Below are 19,520 nucleotides of genomic sequence, written 5' to 3' on the forward strand. Positions count from 1 at the left end.
GTTTGAACTCACCAGCCATTCCACAGGACAAAGATGTGGCAGTCTAATTCTGTAAAGATTGCAGCCTTGGAAACCCTATGGGGCAGTTCTACTCTGTTCTACAGGGTTGCCATGAGTTGCAATCGACTCCGTGACAGTGGGTTTGGTTTGGATAGGTTACAGTAGTTGTTTTCATTCTCTTTATTGGAATCTTTTCCCTTTGTTCACAGTTTGTCCTTTAAATGCTGGTATTGTCTAGTATCCTGTTCATGGATTTTCTCACTCATTACTTCTCCCTAGGGCTTGTAATTTAGTGTTATGCTTTAGCGATCACCTATAAATGCTGATCACCAAACCTACTTCCACTCTCCTGACCTTCAGCCCCTCAGATGCTGTCGCTCCCTAGGCAGCTCCATATGTGGTTCCACAGAATGCTCAGTCAACACATCTGAAAGTGAATTCATCCTCCCCTCCAAACCTGCTTTTCTTTCCTGTTTCAGTTGATGTCATCATCCTCCATCCCGACACCCAAACCTAAAACATGAAGAATGTCCAAAAATTTTCCTACTTCCTGCTGTCTAATTAGTCCTTGTCTGTTTATGTTGTGGTTGTTGTTAGGTGCTGTCGAGTCAGTTCCGACTCACAGCAACCGTGTGTACAACAGAATGAAACACTGGCTGATCCTGCGCCATCCTCACAATTGTTGTTATGCTTGAGCCCATTGTTGCAGCCACAGTGTCAATCCATCTATTTATAGATCCTGATATTTCTTGAATTTGCCCCATTCTCTTTCTTCTTATTCCCACTCTCTCAGCTAGATATGCTTCATCTCACCTGTACGTTCCTCTTAACTTGCTGTGCCTTATTCTGGCTCTTCTATAATGTATCTTCCATACTGCTTCTAAAAGTACTTTCCTAAAACACAAACTGGTCATGTTATTCACTTGGTTAAAACCTCTCATTAAAATTTATTGAGTTCTTACTACTTACTGGGCATTATGTTAATCTTTTTCCATTATCTCTTTTAATTCTTACAACTACTCTATGAGAAGGGTACTACTCTTATTTCCATTTTAATGTTTAAAAAAAGACTAATGAACAAAGACATTGAATAACTTGCCCAAGATTATGCACGTGGGAAGTAGCAAACCCATATCTTTTCCTCCTCAAGCCTTGAGCTTTTAGTAACTGCCTATGCTGACCCATCTCTGTTTATAGCCAGTGTTTTCCAAAATGGAGTATAGGAGACAGTCTTCTGGGTGTGGGAAGAGAGTGTTTGTAATGCTATTTATATTGCATGTTTTAAATATTTCAATTTTGGTACCTCTTTCATTATATATAAGTGTGTATATATGTATGTATATATATATGTATGTAGTAACAACCACAGTGCTCCTTAGAAGTGATTATGGTGAGACTTTGGCTCACTTGCATCATCAGGAAAGACCAGTCGCTAGAAAAGTACATCATGGTTGGTAAAGTAGTGGGTCAAGCAGAAAGGAAGGAACCCCTCAGTGAGATAGATTGACACAATAGTGGAAACAATGAACTCCAGCATACCAGTGATCATGAAGATGGCACAGGACAGTGCAGTGTTTTGCTTTTTTATACACAGGGTCGTTGTGAGTTGGCATCAACTTGATGGCACACAACAACAACGTATACATATACATGTATGTATGTATACATGTATATATATATTAGATACCTCACTCCATGTATATATGTGTGTGTAGTATGAAGTGTAAATATATGTTTATATGACAGGATAAATAAAACTGCTCCACAGAGTTTTGTAGGCTGTAATCTTTACAGGGGCAGATCACCAGGTCTTTTCTCTTGCAAAGCAGCTAGTGGGTTTGAACCATTGACCTTTTAGTTAGAGGCCAAGCACTTTAACCATTGTTCCACCAGGGCTCCTTGCATATGTATATGTACTTGTATTCATATGCATATGTATTATATATATCTGTATTTTATATAATATTTATATAAATCATAATAATGTTATATGTATATATATATACATTCACACTGATATATATTATGAAATGTATCAAAAGTATATACTATGGAGACATTATATGCACACATACATGAACATATATGCATATATATAAAATAGATAATATACATGTATTTATAAAATAAATAAATTGACATATAAGCGAAGATGCATATTTTCATGTTTGAGACCTTTTAAGGGTGGGCATAGTATAGACCGTGGGCCAAATCTAGTTCACCGCCTGTTTGTGTAAATAACTTTTATTGGAACACAGCTACTCCTATTCATTTATGCACTGTCTTTGGCTGCTTTCATGATACCACAGCAGAGTTAGGTAGTAGTGACAAGGACCATGTGGCCTAAAATATTTACTATCTGACTCTTTGCAGAAAAAGTTCACTGGCCCTTGGTCTATAGGTTTAATTCTAAGCTCCTAGCAAGATATAAACTCCCTGTTGATTCTCCCTGTTTTCTTCATTATGTTATATCTGTAATTGCATAGTACTACTGTGTTTGCAGTTACCTAAATGTATAATACAGTTTTTTTGTTTTTCAATTGTGATTTAGGTGAAAGTTTACAGCTCAAGTTAATTTCTTATACAAAAGTTTTTACACATATTGTTATGTGACATTATCTGTGATCCCTGTAATGTGACAGCACACTCCCCCTTTCCACCCCGAATTTCTTGTGTCCATTCAACCAGTCCCTGTCCCTTCCTGCCTTCTCATTCTGCTTCAGGACAGGAGCTGCCCATTTTGTCTCATGTATTTGCTTGAACTAAGAAGCACACTCTTCACAAGTATCATTTTATGTTTTATAGTCCAGTCTAATCTTTGTCTGAAGAGTGAGCTTCAGGAATGGTTTTAGTTCTGGGCTAACAGAACATCCAGGGGCCATGGCTTCAGGGGTTCCTCCGGTCTCAGTCAGACTAAGTCTGGTCTTTTTACATGAATTTGAGTTCTGCTCCACACTTTTCTCCTGCTCCGTCAGGAACTCCCGTGTTATAATACAGTTTTGCACCCTTGTGCTTTAGCTGTTTCCTTTCCCTGAAATAGCACTCAACTTCATCTCCTTTGCTTGGTGAACTTTTGTATTCCTTCTTTAAATCTAACTGAGTTCCGAATTCTTCCTACCTCAGTTTCTCACCAAGATAAAGTAAATCACTCTCTCGTTTGTATTATTTCTGTATAATGCTTATGTATCTGTCAGTGCAATTATCATGCGGGTTAATATGCCTATATGCCTTCCATTCTAAGATGTACAGTTTTGAACACTTTTAATATTTCTGAAGTTGAGATGTGTCTTGTGAGTGATCTATAAATTTGATTTGGTAGTGTTTTCTTCTTGTGTCCCTCCCTTCCTACCTCTGTCCTTCCTTCTCTCCTTTCTTTCCTTTTTTAGAAAAATAGCAGTTCTAAATTGACGGTATGTCGGAATTGACTTGATGGCAGTGGATTTTGTTTTTTGATTCCAATTGTTAACATCTTTGGCTCAAGGATTTACTTTATGTATCTTGTCTCTATTCTTGGACTTTAAGCTCTTTGAGGATGAGTTTTTGTCTTATTTATCTTTGTATTTGAAGAAGATGGTATTATAGTGCTGTGTGCGTCCTAGATCCAAGTGTTTCATGGTGAATTAAGTACTAAGTCAATTTATATTGTTCTGTGTTACAATTCCAGATAGTTGTGGCCAGTATTAGTAAGAATTATTAAGTTGGTAATCATACACTATTAGAGATTTATCAGCATCACTTGTTGTTTATGTTGTAAGAAAAGCATTTCATTGTGTGAACTTCAGTAACTTTATTTAGATGGAGTAGCTTAGTTGAAGTTTTTCTTATTGTAGTTCTGCTACTTTAGAGCTGGGAGGAATATAGGAATATGAAGACAGTTAAAAACATGTGTACGATTTTCCTGAAATAAATTGTACTAGAAATCAGATAACACTTTAACTGTTAGTATCCAAATGGAATAATATTGGATGGCACAGTAATGTATATATTTTTGAACTGTATGAGACTTGCAACAATAGACTGCAAAGTCTGAAAAATCAGTTGAGTGACAGTGTCAATAAGTGTATGGTGTTAGCTAGAATATGAAAACATCAGCGCTCAGTACCATTTGAGGGTACATGCTACTGTGACTAAAGAACAAGCTTCTAGCAGTTTACATTTTCTCTTTTAAGGGGTTGAGCGGGAAAAACAGGATCTGGAGAAGCAGAAGTCAGATTTGAGAGTGCAGCTGAACTTCAACGCAATGGCATCAGAGTTAGAGGAAGTGAAGCGGTGCATGGAGCGAAAAGACAAGGAGAGAGCACATTTGGCAGTTGAAGTAGAGGTGACTGCTCTTTTTAAACCATATTTGTAGGACTTCAGTTTTGTTTCACAGAATTGCTTAATGAAATTTTAACATAAAGATTGTGTTCTTTTATGAGCTTGTTTGGATATAGACAATGTAAAATTATGTTGATGAGTATTTATATATAGAAATTCCTATGGATTCATTTCTCTTTCTTTGGGGCTCCAATGCCAGGAACCTGGACTCTTTTTCTCCATTATTTCATAATGAAATATTTTACTGTTATTAAACTGGAAAATATTTTTGTTCTAGTGACAGTTGCACCTTTTTTTCAAACAGAAGTGACTTTTATCTTCTCTGAGAGAAGAGTGGATTATCATTTATTTTGGGGGTGAAGCTGGCACAGCAGAAAGGTGTTAACTGGTATTTCTTCTTTAGAGTCAAAAATGTTTTCAAATCTCTAGCTGTTCTGCATGAGGAAGAATTGTGATGCTTCCATTAATTTAGAGTTGTGTACTAAACATCAGTGACATGGTAATCATGAATCAAGTATAACTATGCAGCTATAGTTTTCTGCTTGTCCTTTATCTGGTATATTGTTGTTGTTCTTAGGTGCCCTCGAGTCAGTTCCGACTCATAGTACCCTACAGAACAGAGTAGAACTGCCCCATAGGGATTCCAAGGAGCAGCTTGGTGGATTGGAACTGGTGACCTCTTGGTTAGCAGCTGAGCTCTTAACCACTACGCCACCAGGGCTCCTTATCTAGCATAGATGGGGTGATTATCAGAAAATAATCAAAGCAAAGGAAAGGACTTCACTGAAAGGAAATAGCTTAATTCCAATTCTAATTATGCGAATTAGATCAAATATAGAGGACACATTTGGAAATTGATACCCATCTGTCCTCCTCTGTATCTGTTTTTATTAATGAAGCTATGTTCTAGTTGTAATAGGTTGCCATGTTTGAAGAGTTTTCTAAATTATATTGAAGGAGAAAATTGGTGTTAAAAGCATCTAACTTTAAATAACTTGAAGAAAACATTTAGTGTTACTCTAGTCTGTTTCTCTTTCATCTTCTCAAAGTATCAATAGAAAATGTCTTTTGGATTTGGTTCAAGATTCAGATTGTAAGGATAATGAAATATTGACATGCTTTCTACAAAGCCCTCGACATGTTTAATAAATACCTGTCATAAATATTCTCAGTGCAATGGTAATTGCATAACTCTTAAAGCATGCTTCATGGGTGTTATTTTAGCCCTTGATCCTGCTGATGAAAGTGCTAAAATATGAGTATTTTGCTGAAGTTATGTATTTTTTAAAAAACTATCGTAATAACTATCAAAGGTAGAAAAATCCCTCTGCTACGTCTTCATAACTGTATGTTAGTTCTCTTTCCCTTCTTTCTTCCTCCTTCCTTGTTTTTCCTCATTTTCCACTTGTGTAATAAGTTGAAACAAATCTCAAATACTTCAGCATTTTTAAATTACTTCTAATAGCCTCATTCAAGGAGCCTGACTTTCCCCTTGCCCTAACTTAATAATCGTTTGATATTTTCACATGGGTTAAGGGAAAAATTTGAGTTTTCTTGGGTTAGTTTGGATTGGGCATATGAATTTGGGTGTTAAAACCCATTGAAGTTGAACGTTTACTCCTACATCAAATACACATTGATTGTCTGTTACATGCCAGGCACTGTTCTGGGTGCTGGTGACATTAGCAATGAACAGAAAAACAGGCCAACTTCCCTGTTTCTGTGCAGCTGACATTCTAAAATTGATACAGAAAATTCTGCAGTGCTATTGCTTTGAGTTTGTCACCCTTCTTGGGACAAATTCCTTTTGGTGGGTGAAAGATTTTTTTCCCCAGTTGCTATTGAAAAAGATATCATAAAATGACATTGTTCATCCCTGGAAGAAATTACTATTAACCAGTTTTATTTTTATCGATTTTCTTACTATTTTTAACAATAAAATAATTTATTAAATTTATATCAGTTGCTTTAGATTTAGTGACACTTCTGATTATGCTCCTTTTATTCTTCATTCCTGGTGGAGGCCCTTTGAATGTCTTTATTCCCCAGATGTTTTCAAACTGATGTCTAGTGCAGACTGTGAGAGATACAGGTTATGGATCTTTCAATTGTAACCAACAAAAGTTGGAAATTTAATTGAAACTTAATTGAATAGAGTCCAGCCTCTTTATTTTTAAACCCTGGGTGGTGCAGATGGTTAAATGCTCAACTACTAACTGAAAGACTGGCGATTTGAACCCACCCAGAGGCACCTTGGAAGAAAGGCCTGGAGATCTGCTTCTGAAAGGTCACAGCCTTGAAAATTCTATGGAATACAGTTCTATTGTGCAATACATGGAGCTACCGTGAGTCGAAATTGACTTGCTAGCAACTTTTTTTTTTTTAGACAGTATTAGGTGGTGTTGCATTATATATTCTATAAAATATGGTTATTTATATCCCTTAATTGCTTTTCAGAGACTAAATATGAATAGGAAAAGATGCACAAAATGAGGTTTTTGGTCAGGACCAAGAACGTGTGTATAGTAACATTTCTTCCTATAGGTTGTTCAGTCATTAATGTCTTTCTTTTTAGCCTTGACTTTCTCACAACTCTCCTACAGGAACCTCATATGCAATCTTGTCAAACAACTAATTTTTTCATAAGTTTCCTTTCTTATTTCTATCTTTTTGCCTTTGTTCTAGTTGTTCACTCTTCCTGTAATGTCTTTTTTTTTTTTCTTTTTTTTTTCTGGAAATACTAAACCTTTTCCACCCTGAAGTTTTCTTGGAGTATATCAACTGCAAGTAGTAATACTTCCTTCTAACGATTCTTTTGTCCATATCATTAATGCAGTTCTGGAACATTTCTTATACTCTTTTAAAGTACTTTAGGTGTATTTTCTTAAAATTTCATAAAGGGTTGAAATAAAGCTGAAAGGGGACTGCAGGACAACTACCCTGTCACCAAAACAGATCCTGCCTTAATATCCTTAATGTGAAGAAGTCGTCATGCTTCAAGGTCTTGTCTACACATCTGGAAATCTGAATTTTTTCTGTGTCCTATAATTCATATGACTCAGAAGACCGGCTCAAATTAACAGTTAAATCCACAAGAGAGCAGTGTATAAAGAGCACCAGTTCATTGATTTACGCTCTGGGGAGTCCTGTACAGATTTTAAAACACCATTCTCCTATGAAGACCCCAACCTCCTAAGTTTCTGCAGCTAGATACTTGGAAAGCTGAATTAGTAACCAGAACATTGCTTGGTGAACACAGAATCAGAGAATAATAATGCTTAAAGGTTATTTTGAGCCCTGGTGGTGCAGTGGTTAAGAGCTATGGCTGCTAACCAAAAGGTCAACAGTTCAAATTCACCAGCTGCTCCTTGGAAACCGTACTGGGGGTCGGGGGGACAGTTCTACTCTGCCCTATAGCGTCGCTAGGAGTTGGAATTGACTTAATGGCAATGGGTTAAAGGTTATTTGCTTATAGCTCTAGTAAAGTCCTCCTCCCTCCCCTTCAGCTGAATCCGTGTAACCAGAGATCCTATTTATTTCAGCCAGATTGGCTGTCTTTATTTCCTGGGATGTGTTGAACTAACATCTCTTGTCTTTCCAAAAATCCTTTCCTCTACTTCCATCCTGATGATCAGTCTCCTCTTTACCTTTTCTTTTGATATGTTACTGTGTACAGATTTTGCTCTTGGTCATTTTCCAATACGCATTGATGTTATTCATACTTGTGGCATTCTGGGAGCCACTTATGAATTAAAGACTTATATCCCCTTGTAGATCATAAAGTGGTATGGATCAAGAACCAGGTCTTATGTCTGTGTCCCCTTTTACCCTCATACAATGTCTTACCCATATTAGAAAATTAATATTTGTTGACTGAAGCAATATATTGTAGAAAAGTGCTATAGTTTTTTTTAAAAGCTAACATTTGTTGTCCGATCATTTCTAAAAGCATATTAATTTCTGCAAGAGTTGTCAATATTTAAAGAGACCTTTGTTTGCTCTGTCTCACTAATTGTATTAGTTCTTGTTGATCCAGAATATGTATTTTAAGCAGTTGTTTTACACTGGAGAAAACAGTGAAAATAGCTTTTAAAAAACCCAAATCGAAGCTATGTTGAGTTTGCATAATTTACCTTTTAAATTGTACCTATGACCTTAAATCAGTATATACATAGAAAATACTAAGTGCATTTTTCCCTTCTTCTAAACTCAAGTTGAACCTCATTAACCTTGATAGGCTATTTGTATTCATAAGAATTCCAAGCATCCTTGATCAATGATTCCCCCTGATTTAATCTCTGCCTCAATTTTCTATCAACTTACTCTTCTTTGGAAAAAAAAAAAAAAAAGACTTTTAAATTCAGTGAAGTACTTCAAAGGAAAAGAAAACAAGGTACTACACATAATTAAGATTAAATCTTGAAAGTGATAATTGAGTGACAACTGACATGATTATTTATTAGCAAAGACTTGGTACTGTAATGCTGGAATTTGCTTTTAAAAAGACATGTAGTGGAAAAAAGAAATAATAATCAGTAATAACTTTTTTTTTGATTAGTATAGTAGAAACAAAAGGAAGATTATTCCTTTTACCGTGATTCTAGCATAAACTCTTGATTTTTGTATTTCTTCTATAAAACTGACCCCATTGCTATGCAGGAATGTCCCCTTCAAAACTGCTTTTAGTAGTGAAAGATTAAGCCCTACCAACGATCTAAGGTCTTAGAGACCTTAATTATTCTGACTGTAATTTCCTTTTCTACTTAATGTTTAATGCTAATCATTTCTTCCTAATCTAGGTGCATGTTGTAAAATAACATATTACCTGAGTGTTAAGTAATTTTTAATACCCAGATTAGATTGTAAAGAAAACAAATATTAGCAACACAGCCTTATAGACAGAGGCTAAAATTATGTAGCTTAGTTTAGCGGAGATAAGGTCTTACTCTGTGTTTAACCAAATTTACTCTGACATTGGGACAAACTGCTAAGTATATAAATGTTCTGTACTCCTAGTTCTTCATAAACATGACTAATGGTGTTAGTTCTACTAATGGGAGAACTAATGGCACTTGTTCTACAAGTGAAAACTCTAAAACTAAACCTTTGCACTTCCTGAAAGACTTAGTTTAATTCTGAAATCATTCATCTATAAGAAGAAATAGGGGTTTTACAAATTGTGAAGAAAGGTAATTATTTTATTTTCTGTAACTCTGAGTTACAAGAAAATTTTCACAAAGCCAGAAGCACGAAATGAACCAAATATTTTGTCTTTAAGGTATCATTAATATTTACTAAAGTTATCATTTTAGTTTGACCAATAAAGAAACAATTTATGAATAAAAATGTCCATTTTCAAATTTCTTTATTTGCCCTTCAACATTATTTTATGAAGTCATGGTAATTTCTGTCTCATGTTTTTTACATGTAAATTAAGTACAGGCCTTTGAGATTGTTTTGTGTGTGTGTGTGTGTGTGTGTGAGACAGAGAGAGAGAGAGAGAAAAGACTTACACGACTCACAAAGTAATGAAATATTGATAATTTTATATGAGCTATAGACTTAATAGTTAAAGTAATTATAAAGATAAAATAGCTTTGGGAATAATTACTGAAGGGCTTCCAATGGGGAAATGGGTGATATGAAGCAAATAATGTAAAGTTCTTGCAATATCTAAGTAATTGATAGTTATTCATTTCTTGACTACCACAAACACCATTAATAGGGGTTAGTAGATTTTATAACAAATGAATTTTAGCTATTCATGCATTATTCCTGTAGTCTTTATAGTTACCTTATCTTTAAAATTATTATAATTTGGTAGCATATCATTTAAAATGGCAAATTAAATAGTTTTTTAGGTGTTTGTTTTCTGGCAGCCTTCTAAAAGGATGTAAGAAGAAATGAGATTGTTCTTAACATTAAATAACAACAACAAAAAAGTCAACAAGTCCATTATGGTCTTTAAAGTATTGAAATAATACAAATTATCTGTCTAAAAAATAAATCATTCATATGCACTGAGAGAACATTCTTTTAGTTTTTAATAAGCAAAACATGTTCAAAGGTCAATGTGAGCAAGGTTTTTCAAATGTATTAACTGCATTAATTTCCATACTTCACTTGGGTGAAGTATGTGTTCAATATAATATTTTATTTTTGAGAAATGTATAATAGTAAGATATTAGACTGTATAGCTTGTTCTTTCTTAGAGAAGATCAACAAATTAGGCAAATTTTTGGCAATTCAGATTTAAAAATTAGAGTGATTTCTGTTTTTGGTAATAGTGAACTAGCTTGTGGTGGAACAAACCTTCTACCAAGAAAAACGAGAGAATTGGGCAAAATATATATTTAAAAAAATCTGTTTGAAGGCAATCAAAGAGCCATCTAGGTAGTGAGGACAAAAGGAGCCAAGCGTCTTGGTGAGAAGATGAGTGCAGATTGGTAGGCCTGACATCTGGCACCACTTTTCCCTTGAAGTGTTTTCTAATTCAAAACCTGAGCAGAGCTTATGACAGTATTATAGGTCCATCTGGGTAACTCAACTGAAAGTGGAGGAACCTGGGTAAACATCCTACACTTCCAGTTGAGTTACCCAAATGGCTAAACCCTAGGAGTTGAGGTCAACTGAAAATACACTAACACTTAGAAAACTGTGGCATAGCTTTGAATCTGGTCTGAAGTAATGAGTTTGTACCCTAACTGTCAAAACAAAAGTAAATCTTTCAGGGAAGAAGATTATCATCATCCAGAACTTGTATTGGTTCCATAATTTGTCATACAGCACCTAGCATTTAATCAAAACTTAGCGGGCATATCAGGAAGCAAAACCATATGTCCAAAAAGCAAGAGATAAAATAAGGAATAGAAACAGGCATATAGGCTATTCAGATATTGGAGTTGTCAGACGTGGTCTTTAAAATAATGTGTATTAATATGTTCACAAATTAGATCATATGATGATTAATTCTAACAGAGAATAGGGAATTACAAAAAGAATCAAGCAGAAACACTGGAACTTAAATATAAAATAACTGAAATTAAGAGCTGGGTAGATAGGTGGGGTTTAAGAGAAGAGTAGACACATTTTTTTCTATTACTCTAAAGAGTTTTATTAGGCTTCCATCCACGTGTATGCTTAGATTATACAATTTAATATGTGGTTTGGTTTCAGCTTTTATGCTGTCTCTTTTGTACCTTCTAACTGGTAGTGAGAGAAACAATGTGTTCAGTCTTTCATTTGATAAATTTTGATGAAAGGCCTAATATTTACTGGGTCTGGTTATAGGATCCAGAGGTGCACAAATGAAAGTAAGACAGTCCTTACCCTTGATAAAGTTACAATCACTGAACTCACATTTAGCACTGAAATGTTGATTCACTAGAAAAGCCAGGTCCTTTTAGCATGGAGGGGTAGAATCATGGTGAGACTTGAATTGGGGGTTGGGGGGTTTGGAGCCTTAGGAAGTAGACATGGGTTCTTCCATTTTTACTGTACCAAGTTGACTCCTGTCCTCCAAAGACAGAAAGACATATATATAAAAGCAAAAGGTAAGTGGAACACAAAACTGCAGAAATATCCTCAAATAGAAATTGATGTTTGGTGATTGGAAATTTAAAGCAGTGGTTTCATAGTTTTACAGGTATAATGATTTTATTATTATGTCACATTCTCCAGGTATATTTGTTTTTCTTATCTAGGTTGTAAGAAACTGAGACACACTCAGATGATAGTTTATTGTAGGGGAAGCACGAAACTATCCTGACAGCTGCCCTGCTGGGCTCCATGGTGGACACAAATGTCATACATGTTACCATAGTGATCATGGGATTAAAAAACTCGATTTTGCCTTTGTCCCTGATTCTGAAAGATAGCCGTTGGAATTTCTTGAGCAATCAGGGTGACTTTGTTTTTCAAAAACAGTCAGGTAACACTTAAACTTGGGTAAATGAGTGAGGCTACACACCACACCTGGCAACAAACCTCAGGAAAGGGGGGTTCAAAGTGTAATCAACCATGCATATTCATTAATTTAATCAATTAATTGATTATGACTATGCGTTGAGGTCCCAATCATGTGTATATAATGTTATGACAGATCCTGAACACAGAAGCAGTTGGGTTTCCTAGATTTGTGAGAACATCCATGCATAGGAGAGGGTCGCATGCCCCTGGGGGGAATGGGGGCCCCATGTGGGGAATTCTCCCAGACTTCACCTGATACATCTCTTTGTATCCTTTTGGTTATAATAAATGAGTAACTGTAAGTGTAGGTAGCCTGTGAATTTTGTGAGCCATTCTAGAGAATTAATGAACTCACAATGGTCAGTGAGCCAGCAAGAGGCAGGCATCTGCTTATTTGGCAGTCTGAAGGACAGAGTCCTTCTAACTTGTATCAAGACCCAGCTCAAGGTGGCTGGGAGGTCAGAGTCCTCCTGACTTTAACTTGTAAGGACTGACCTAACTCTGGGTGGTTAGGTTCAGAGAGAGATAAAGTGCCACGTGAATGGCTGGATTCAGAGGAGGGCTACCCTAGCAGTCAATCAGAAGGACAGAATCCTTCTAGCTTTTGTGTTTTGACCTGGCTCGAGTGGCCAGGGATGAGGAAGTGCCATGTGGGTGGCTGGCAACAAAGAATGGAGATGTTGGAAGGTGAAGTCTGGATCCGTTTTCAGGTGGGAATTGGATTCATGCTGATCCTTACCACGCAGTTAGCGATAAAGGTGGGATTAGCCCACCTTGTGCCTTCAGTATCACACTGGCTTGCTGTTTTTATTGAGAATCTTTATTGCAGAGACTGAAAACTTAAGCCACCAGTAGATGGCCTTGCTTTGGGTTGGTCATCAATCAATTGGATCAGTCATCTATGGGGTCACAGGGTTCTACTGGCATTCTTTGTTTTTGTGTGTGATTTGACTTACTCTCTGGTGTCAATTGCTTTCATATTGAAGAACTTCTTTTAATATTTTTTGTATGGCAGTCTGCTAGCAACAAGTTTTCTCATTTTTTTGGTTTATCTGGGAATGTCTTTATTTCACCTTCATTTTTAAAAGATAGTTTTCTTGGATATAAGATTGTAGTTGACTTTTTATCTTTCAGCAATTTGAATATATCATCTCACTGCCTTCTGGCCTCCATTGTTTCTCATGAGAAGTTAGCTGTTAATCTGATTGGAGTCCCTTTTATAGAATGACTCATTTCACTCTTGCTGCTTTCAAGATTTTCTTGTTGCCTTTGGCTTTCAGCATTTTGACTATCATATATCTGACGGTGAATCTCTTTGTCTTTATCCTACTTGGAATTCATTGAGCTTCATGGATGTGTAGATTATTTTTCTTCAAATTTGGAACATTTTTAGTGATATTTCTTAGAATATTTTTCTTCTCCTTTCTCTCATATATGTTGGTACGCTTAATGGTACCCGCACATTTCTGTGAGGCTCCAGGGCTCTGTTTCATTTTTATTATTATTATTTTTTTCTCTATTTTTCAGACTGCATAATTTCTATCAATCTGTCTTCAAGTCTGTGGATCTTTTTCTTCTACCAGCCCAAGTCTATTGAGCCTTTATAGTGAATTTTTTATTTCAGTTATTATACTTTTCAACTCCGGGATTTCCATTTTTTTTTAAATTCTGTTTGTTGATATTCTGTATTTGGCAAGCCATTGTCATCATACTTAAATTTTTAAAAAATGGTTTCCTTTAGTTCTTTCTACATATTTTTATAATATCTGCTTTGAAGTCTTTGTCTGCTAAGTCCAACATCTGGTTCCCCTCAAAGACAATTTCTACTACGTGCTTTTGTTCCTTTGTATAGGTCAAAATTTCCTTTTTCTATGCCTGTCTTGCAATTTTTTTTGTTAAAATGTGGAAATTTTATATACTATGTTGTATCAGCTCTGGATAATGATTCCCTCCCTCCTCCCCTGGAGTTTGTTTAGTTGTTGTTATTTGCTTGTTTATTAGTATAATGACTTGGCTAGAGTACTTTAGTTTGCAACATCTGATGTCACTTTTCATAGCCATGTGCCCAGTCTCCCTGATCACCAGGGATGCCAGGTTTTATCTGTGTTCTCTTTAACTGTGTCTTTTTTTGATTTCCCTATTAAACTTCTGGCTGCTCTGCCTCTATTGGTATCCCACCTACCTGTTAGCCTCTACTACTGTGTTTTTACACAAATAATGTGTGCCTTCTATGTTTGTTTGCTAACTGTACCCTCCCCCCATGAGGTATTTTTGTTAATGTGCTATGCTAATTTTTTTTATAGCAACATGTAAAAAAAATTGACCTAGCGCTATATAGCGGTAATTGGTAGCTGATTGCTGTATTGTTTTCAACAATGTCCTCGAAGTCCCACCCCAAGTAAGCACAGTTTAAGGGAGAAATGGTGAACTAGTCAGAAGAAAATATCCACTTTGACAAAACCATAGAAAATACAAAACATTCATAAGAGATATATGGAACATAGTGAACAGGTTTAAAGCTCTAATATGTGAGTCATTAAGAGTCCCCAAAGTAGAACAGAGTAGGGGAGAAACAATATTTATGAAGCTCTAAGAATACCATGCAGGACAAATAGAATGAAAATCACAACTAAACATGGCATAGTATCAAATTGAGCTTTCTTCTGGCATCCTTTTTTGCTGTTAAGGCCATCAACTGATTGGATTAGGCACACTCACATATGGAGTTTAATATGCTTTCCTTAAGGCCAACTGATTTAATGACATTTTTGAAGAATATTTTCACTGGGTATGGAATTCTAGGTTGACAGCTATTTTCTTTCTATGGTTGGTGACAGACATCGATGCATGTGGAAGGGTAGTGTGTCTCTTTTTGGGATATGGAAGCTTTGCCTTGGGAAGTCTCCCAGACCTTGCGCTATGTATCTCTTCATTTGTATCCTTTTTGCCATAATAAAACTGGAATTATAAGTATAGTGCTTTCAGTGAGTTGTGTGCATCATTTTAGTGAATTATTGAACCCAAGTGAGTAGTAGGAGCCAGCAGGTCAGAAGTGAGGGGGAGCCTGGGGACTCTTGAGCTTATGGATGGCATCCTGAAGGGGTAGTGGGAAAACCCTAAATTTGTAGCTAGCAGGTCAGAAGTGAGGATGTCTGTTGTATGAACTCCCAAGCTTGCAGCTGGCATTTGAGGTCTTGGGCGGACTTGGCAGTCTGGAGGACCGTGCTCTTTACCTTGTGAGATCTGACCTAGCTCCAGGTGGTTAGGGTCAGAGAAAGAAGTGCAGCATGTGCACCTGGTGTCAGAACAGAAGGAAAAGAGAATTAATAGTTGATTTGGATTGGTCAACACATTTGGTGTCAGCAAAGTGGGACTTGAGGTTTCTAAGTGCAGCGTGCCGAGTGAAATAAATCATATGGAACGGTGCAGGGCTCTTTGGATCAGAACGAATAATTACACTATCCACTGGCATTGTCACTGGCTTATATTACTTACAGTAATCAGGACAATGATAAATGGAGTGGGCGTGGATCAAGAGCCAGGTTCTCCCAGGAGGCTCCCATCCAAGGGTAAGATTTTTTTTTTTTTAATCACTTCCATGAGTGCCCCTCCATGCACCATGGGTGAGAGAACAAAGGGGGGACTGGGGATCCTTGGAGCCCTGCTGATGTAGTGGTTAAGAGCTCGGCTGCTAACCCAAAGGTTGGCAGTTCTAATCTACCAGCCACTGCTTGGAAACCCTACGGGGCAGTTCTACTCTGTCCTATAGGGTTGCTATGAGTTGGAATTAACTCGACGGCATTGGCTTTGGTTGTCTTGGAACTCTTGGTTTTTATAGTAAATTGGATGGGTATGTGTACTAGACTGCATGGAAGTAAGAGGAAGGAGGGGGTAGAAGGAGGGTGCCTTAGTTTTTAGGTGCGAACAGGATGGCCACTTGGTGACCAGGAGGGTGCCTTTATTCAAGTGCAAACAGTGTGGTCATTCTGTGACCAAAATGCACATTTCTTCCCTTCTAGCTACAAGATTAATTCTATACAATTAAGTAGTTATAGGTAATCATGGAGACAAAGTTATTGTGAACTCAGAACAGGGAAGCCTTCTCTGACAAGGAAAAGAAACTGGGAGAGAGACCACCCTGACAGGGAACACAACAGAGAGTCCTGGACAGAGCGGGAGAAAAGTGTGGAGCAGAACTCATCAAATTTATGTAAAAAGACCAGTCTTAATGATCTGACAAAGACTGGATTAACCCCCAAAACTATGGCCCCCAGATGCTCTGTTGATCCAGAACTGAAACCATTCCCGAAGCCCACTCTTCAAATAACAATTAGACAAGACTATAAAACAAAAAATAATACGCGTGAGGAATGTGCTGCTTAGTTCAGTCAGATACACGAGACCAAATGGGTGTCTCCCGTCCGGAGGCAGGATGAGAAGGCAGGAAGGGGCAGGAACTGGTTGAATGGACACAGGGAACCCAGGGTGGAGTATGCTGTCACAATGTGGGGATTGCAGCTGATGACACAAAACAATGTGTGTAAATTTTTATATGAGAAATTAACTTGAGCTGTAAACTTTCACCTAAAGCACAATTAAAAAAAAAAAGTGCAGGTGGAACAATCATACTAGGAATGAGGCCAACAGCTGACCTGTATATCAATGAGTGCTTTCTATCATGGGCCCCACTTTGGGCTCTGAACACAGAGCTTGCAAACAGGCACTTAATAAAAGTATTTGTTGAATAAATACAAAAAAAGAAACTGGGAGATAGACAGTGAGACTCAATTCCCAGCCGCGTTTATCGGAGAGTTCTCTGAGCCCAAGGCCTCAGCTTAGGAGGACCAGATGATAATCATAGAGGCAGACTACCCTCCCAGTACTAAGTAATTCCTAATTGGCATTTTAAAAATCTAACACAATGTACAGATAAATTATTAAAATTAATAAGCGCAGTATGTATTTCAGCCAAGACAACCATTAAAACCAACTATCAAAGTGAACTTTGACCAGACCTTTGACCAGATCGTTAATCAGCACGTCTTCGTTAGTGAAAACACATAGTATCAACAAAAAATTCAAAGGAGAAAATAATTGGCTCTTGAAAGTGTTAAAGCTAGATTTTTAAAAAAATAATGAAATGCATTCAGTTACATTGCTCCCCCAAACATATTGTCATAAGTACTTTTTTTGAGAACAAAGCAGTTTGTTTGCACTCTTAAAATTTATGCAATTTTATTTGCTTTTTAAAATTTTATTGTGTTTCAGGTGAAAGTTTACAGTGCATATTAGTTTCTCATTCAAAAATTTATACACCAATTGTTTTGTGACATTGGTTGCAGTCCCTGCAATGTGTCGGCACTCTCCCACTTTCACTTTACACCCTGGGTCCTCCATGTCCATTCATTCAGGTTTCCTGCCCCTTTCTGCCTTCTCGGTCGTTGCTTTTGGGCAGGTGTAGCCCATCCGGTCTCCTATACTCGTTGCCCATTTGGTCTCGTAAGTAAAATTTATACAATTTACTTTTAAAAGTACAAAAAAAGAGAGAATACACATAATCAACGTTAGAAACAAGAAAGGGGCTATATGTATAGGTCCAGAGGAGATAAAAAATTGTAAAGACTATCAAGTCATCGTATTGATATGAATCACAGTTACTTTAGATTAGTACTGCCCAACAGAACTTTCTGCAATGATGGAAATGTTTTGTATCTGTTCTGTCCAATATAGACTAGCCACACATCCCTATTGACCACTTGAAATACAGTCAGTGTGAATGAATTTTAAATTTTACTTTTAATTTAAACATAGGTAGAGTTTTAAAGATGGCAGTGTGATTAAATGGTGTGAAATTACATTAGGGGCTAAAGTCTTGAATTCTCACTGGCATAGAAAGCTCACTGATTTTACTTTGATTTTTAAATATGAAGAGATTGTGTAAGGGCGGAGTAGATGGACTTCATCGAGGGGCTGAATAAAGAAACGTTTCCCCAAAGCTATCCCTTCTCCTTGCCACTACCGTGAATACCCAGTCATTATACTTGTAAACTGCAACTCTGATTAAAAAGATAAATCTGTAGGAAAATAAAAATTTCTAATACTGGCTCCAGTAGATATAGAAATGTTTTGAAGCAATGTTTACTTAAAAAAAACAACATACAATTGTCTTATTTCATTTAGCCTCTCTTAGCTTCTGTTACCTCTTCATGTTTAAAATTTTTAAAAAAATTGATTTTTCCTAAGTGCACAAGGGTGTTACATCAAGTAAAATAATGTATCTGAAATCTGTTTCAGAAGAAACCATCATGCTCTATAAAGATACATGACAATAATGCTAGCTGTTGGTGTTACATTTAGTTTCTCTTCCTCAATATTTATTATGTCATTAGAAATAAAACATTTCTTAGTTAAACTGTGTAGTTTATGTCAGTCCTCTCAGCTGCCATGTCAGTATTGGAATGACACAGGTGTTTGTCATTCATTGATACTTGCTTTGGCTTATTGCACTTCATACCAAATGTATAACTAGGGTTATTCCACCTCAATTGAAAGTAGTCCCAAACACTAATTGGCTTAAGCAGAACGATTTTATCCTCTTTTATATTCAAATTTTCTTCTCCCAAAGTGCCTACTTTAGTTAAACATCAGAGTTGCAAAGTTAAAATTATCAGTCTAATAAAGTGTGAGAAAAATTAAGGAAACACAAATGTACTTTCAGATATGTGTGCTAGAGTCAGAATTTCCCTAACGTGTTGCTGGAGCCCAGATGTTAATTATCTGCCCCCTGTTTTAAGTTAAACACTCTGAAAAAATGTGTATTTAAAATATTCCATGTCATGAACATCACTGCTAATGAAACAGAAGTTAATATTATATTTCTTCATAAAGAGATGGATGTATTTAATTAGTTGAACATTATTTTCTCTACTTTGCTTAAGCTTAGTATCATGTTTCATTAAAAGGAACAAGGGAACTAGTTGTATGAAGCAGATATGTTCTCATAGGATTTGTGGAGAACTAATTACTTTTAATCATGGAGAAAAAATGAGTAGCTTATTATTTGAGCTTAATATCCTTTGTATGTCTCTACTACATTTGACAAAAAGAAAATAATAACAATATATGTGGTCAAAATTAATATGATAGAAAATACAGAGGTTATATATATATATATATTTATTACGCTTTAAGTAAAAGTTTACAATTCAAGTTAGTTTCTCATATAAAAATTTATA

At 36.3% G+C, this 19,520-nt stretch overlaps 1 protein-coding gene across 1 annotated transcript in view; it reads left to right on the plus strand.

Moving 5' to 3' along the window:
- The window catches only part of CEP128 (centrosomal protein 128), a 602,257-nt gene that overhangs the window by 157,481 nt on the left and 425,256 nt on the right, over positions 1-19,520 (plus strand). Inside the window, exon 11 of the mRNA XM_023742234.1 lies at positions 4,170-4,321. Coding sequence (XP_023598002.1) covers positions 4,170-4,321 — 152 coding nt within the window. The remainder of the gene's footprint in view (positions 1-4,169; positions 4,322-19,520) is intronic.

Source organism: Trichechus manatus, unplaced genomic scaffold, assembly GCF_000243295.1.
Source record: "Trichechus manatus latirostris isolate Lorelei unplaced genomic scaffold, TriManLat1.0 scaffold00206, whole genome shotgun sequence".
NCBI classification, from domain to species: Eukaryota; Metazoa; Chordata; class Mammalia; order Sirenia; family Trichechidae; genus Trichechus; species Trichechus manatus.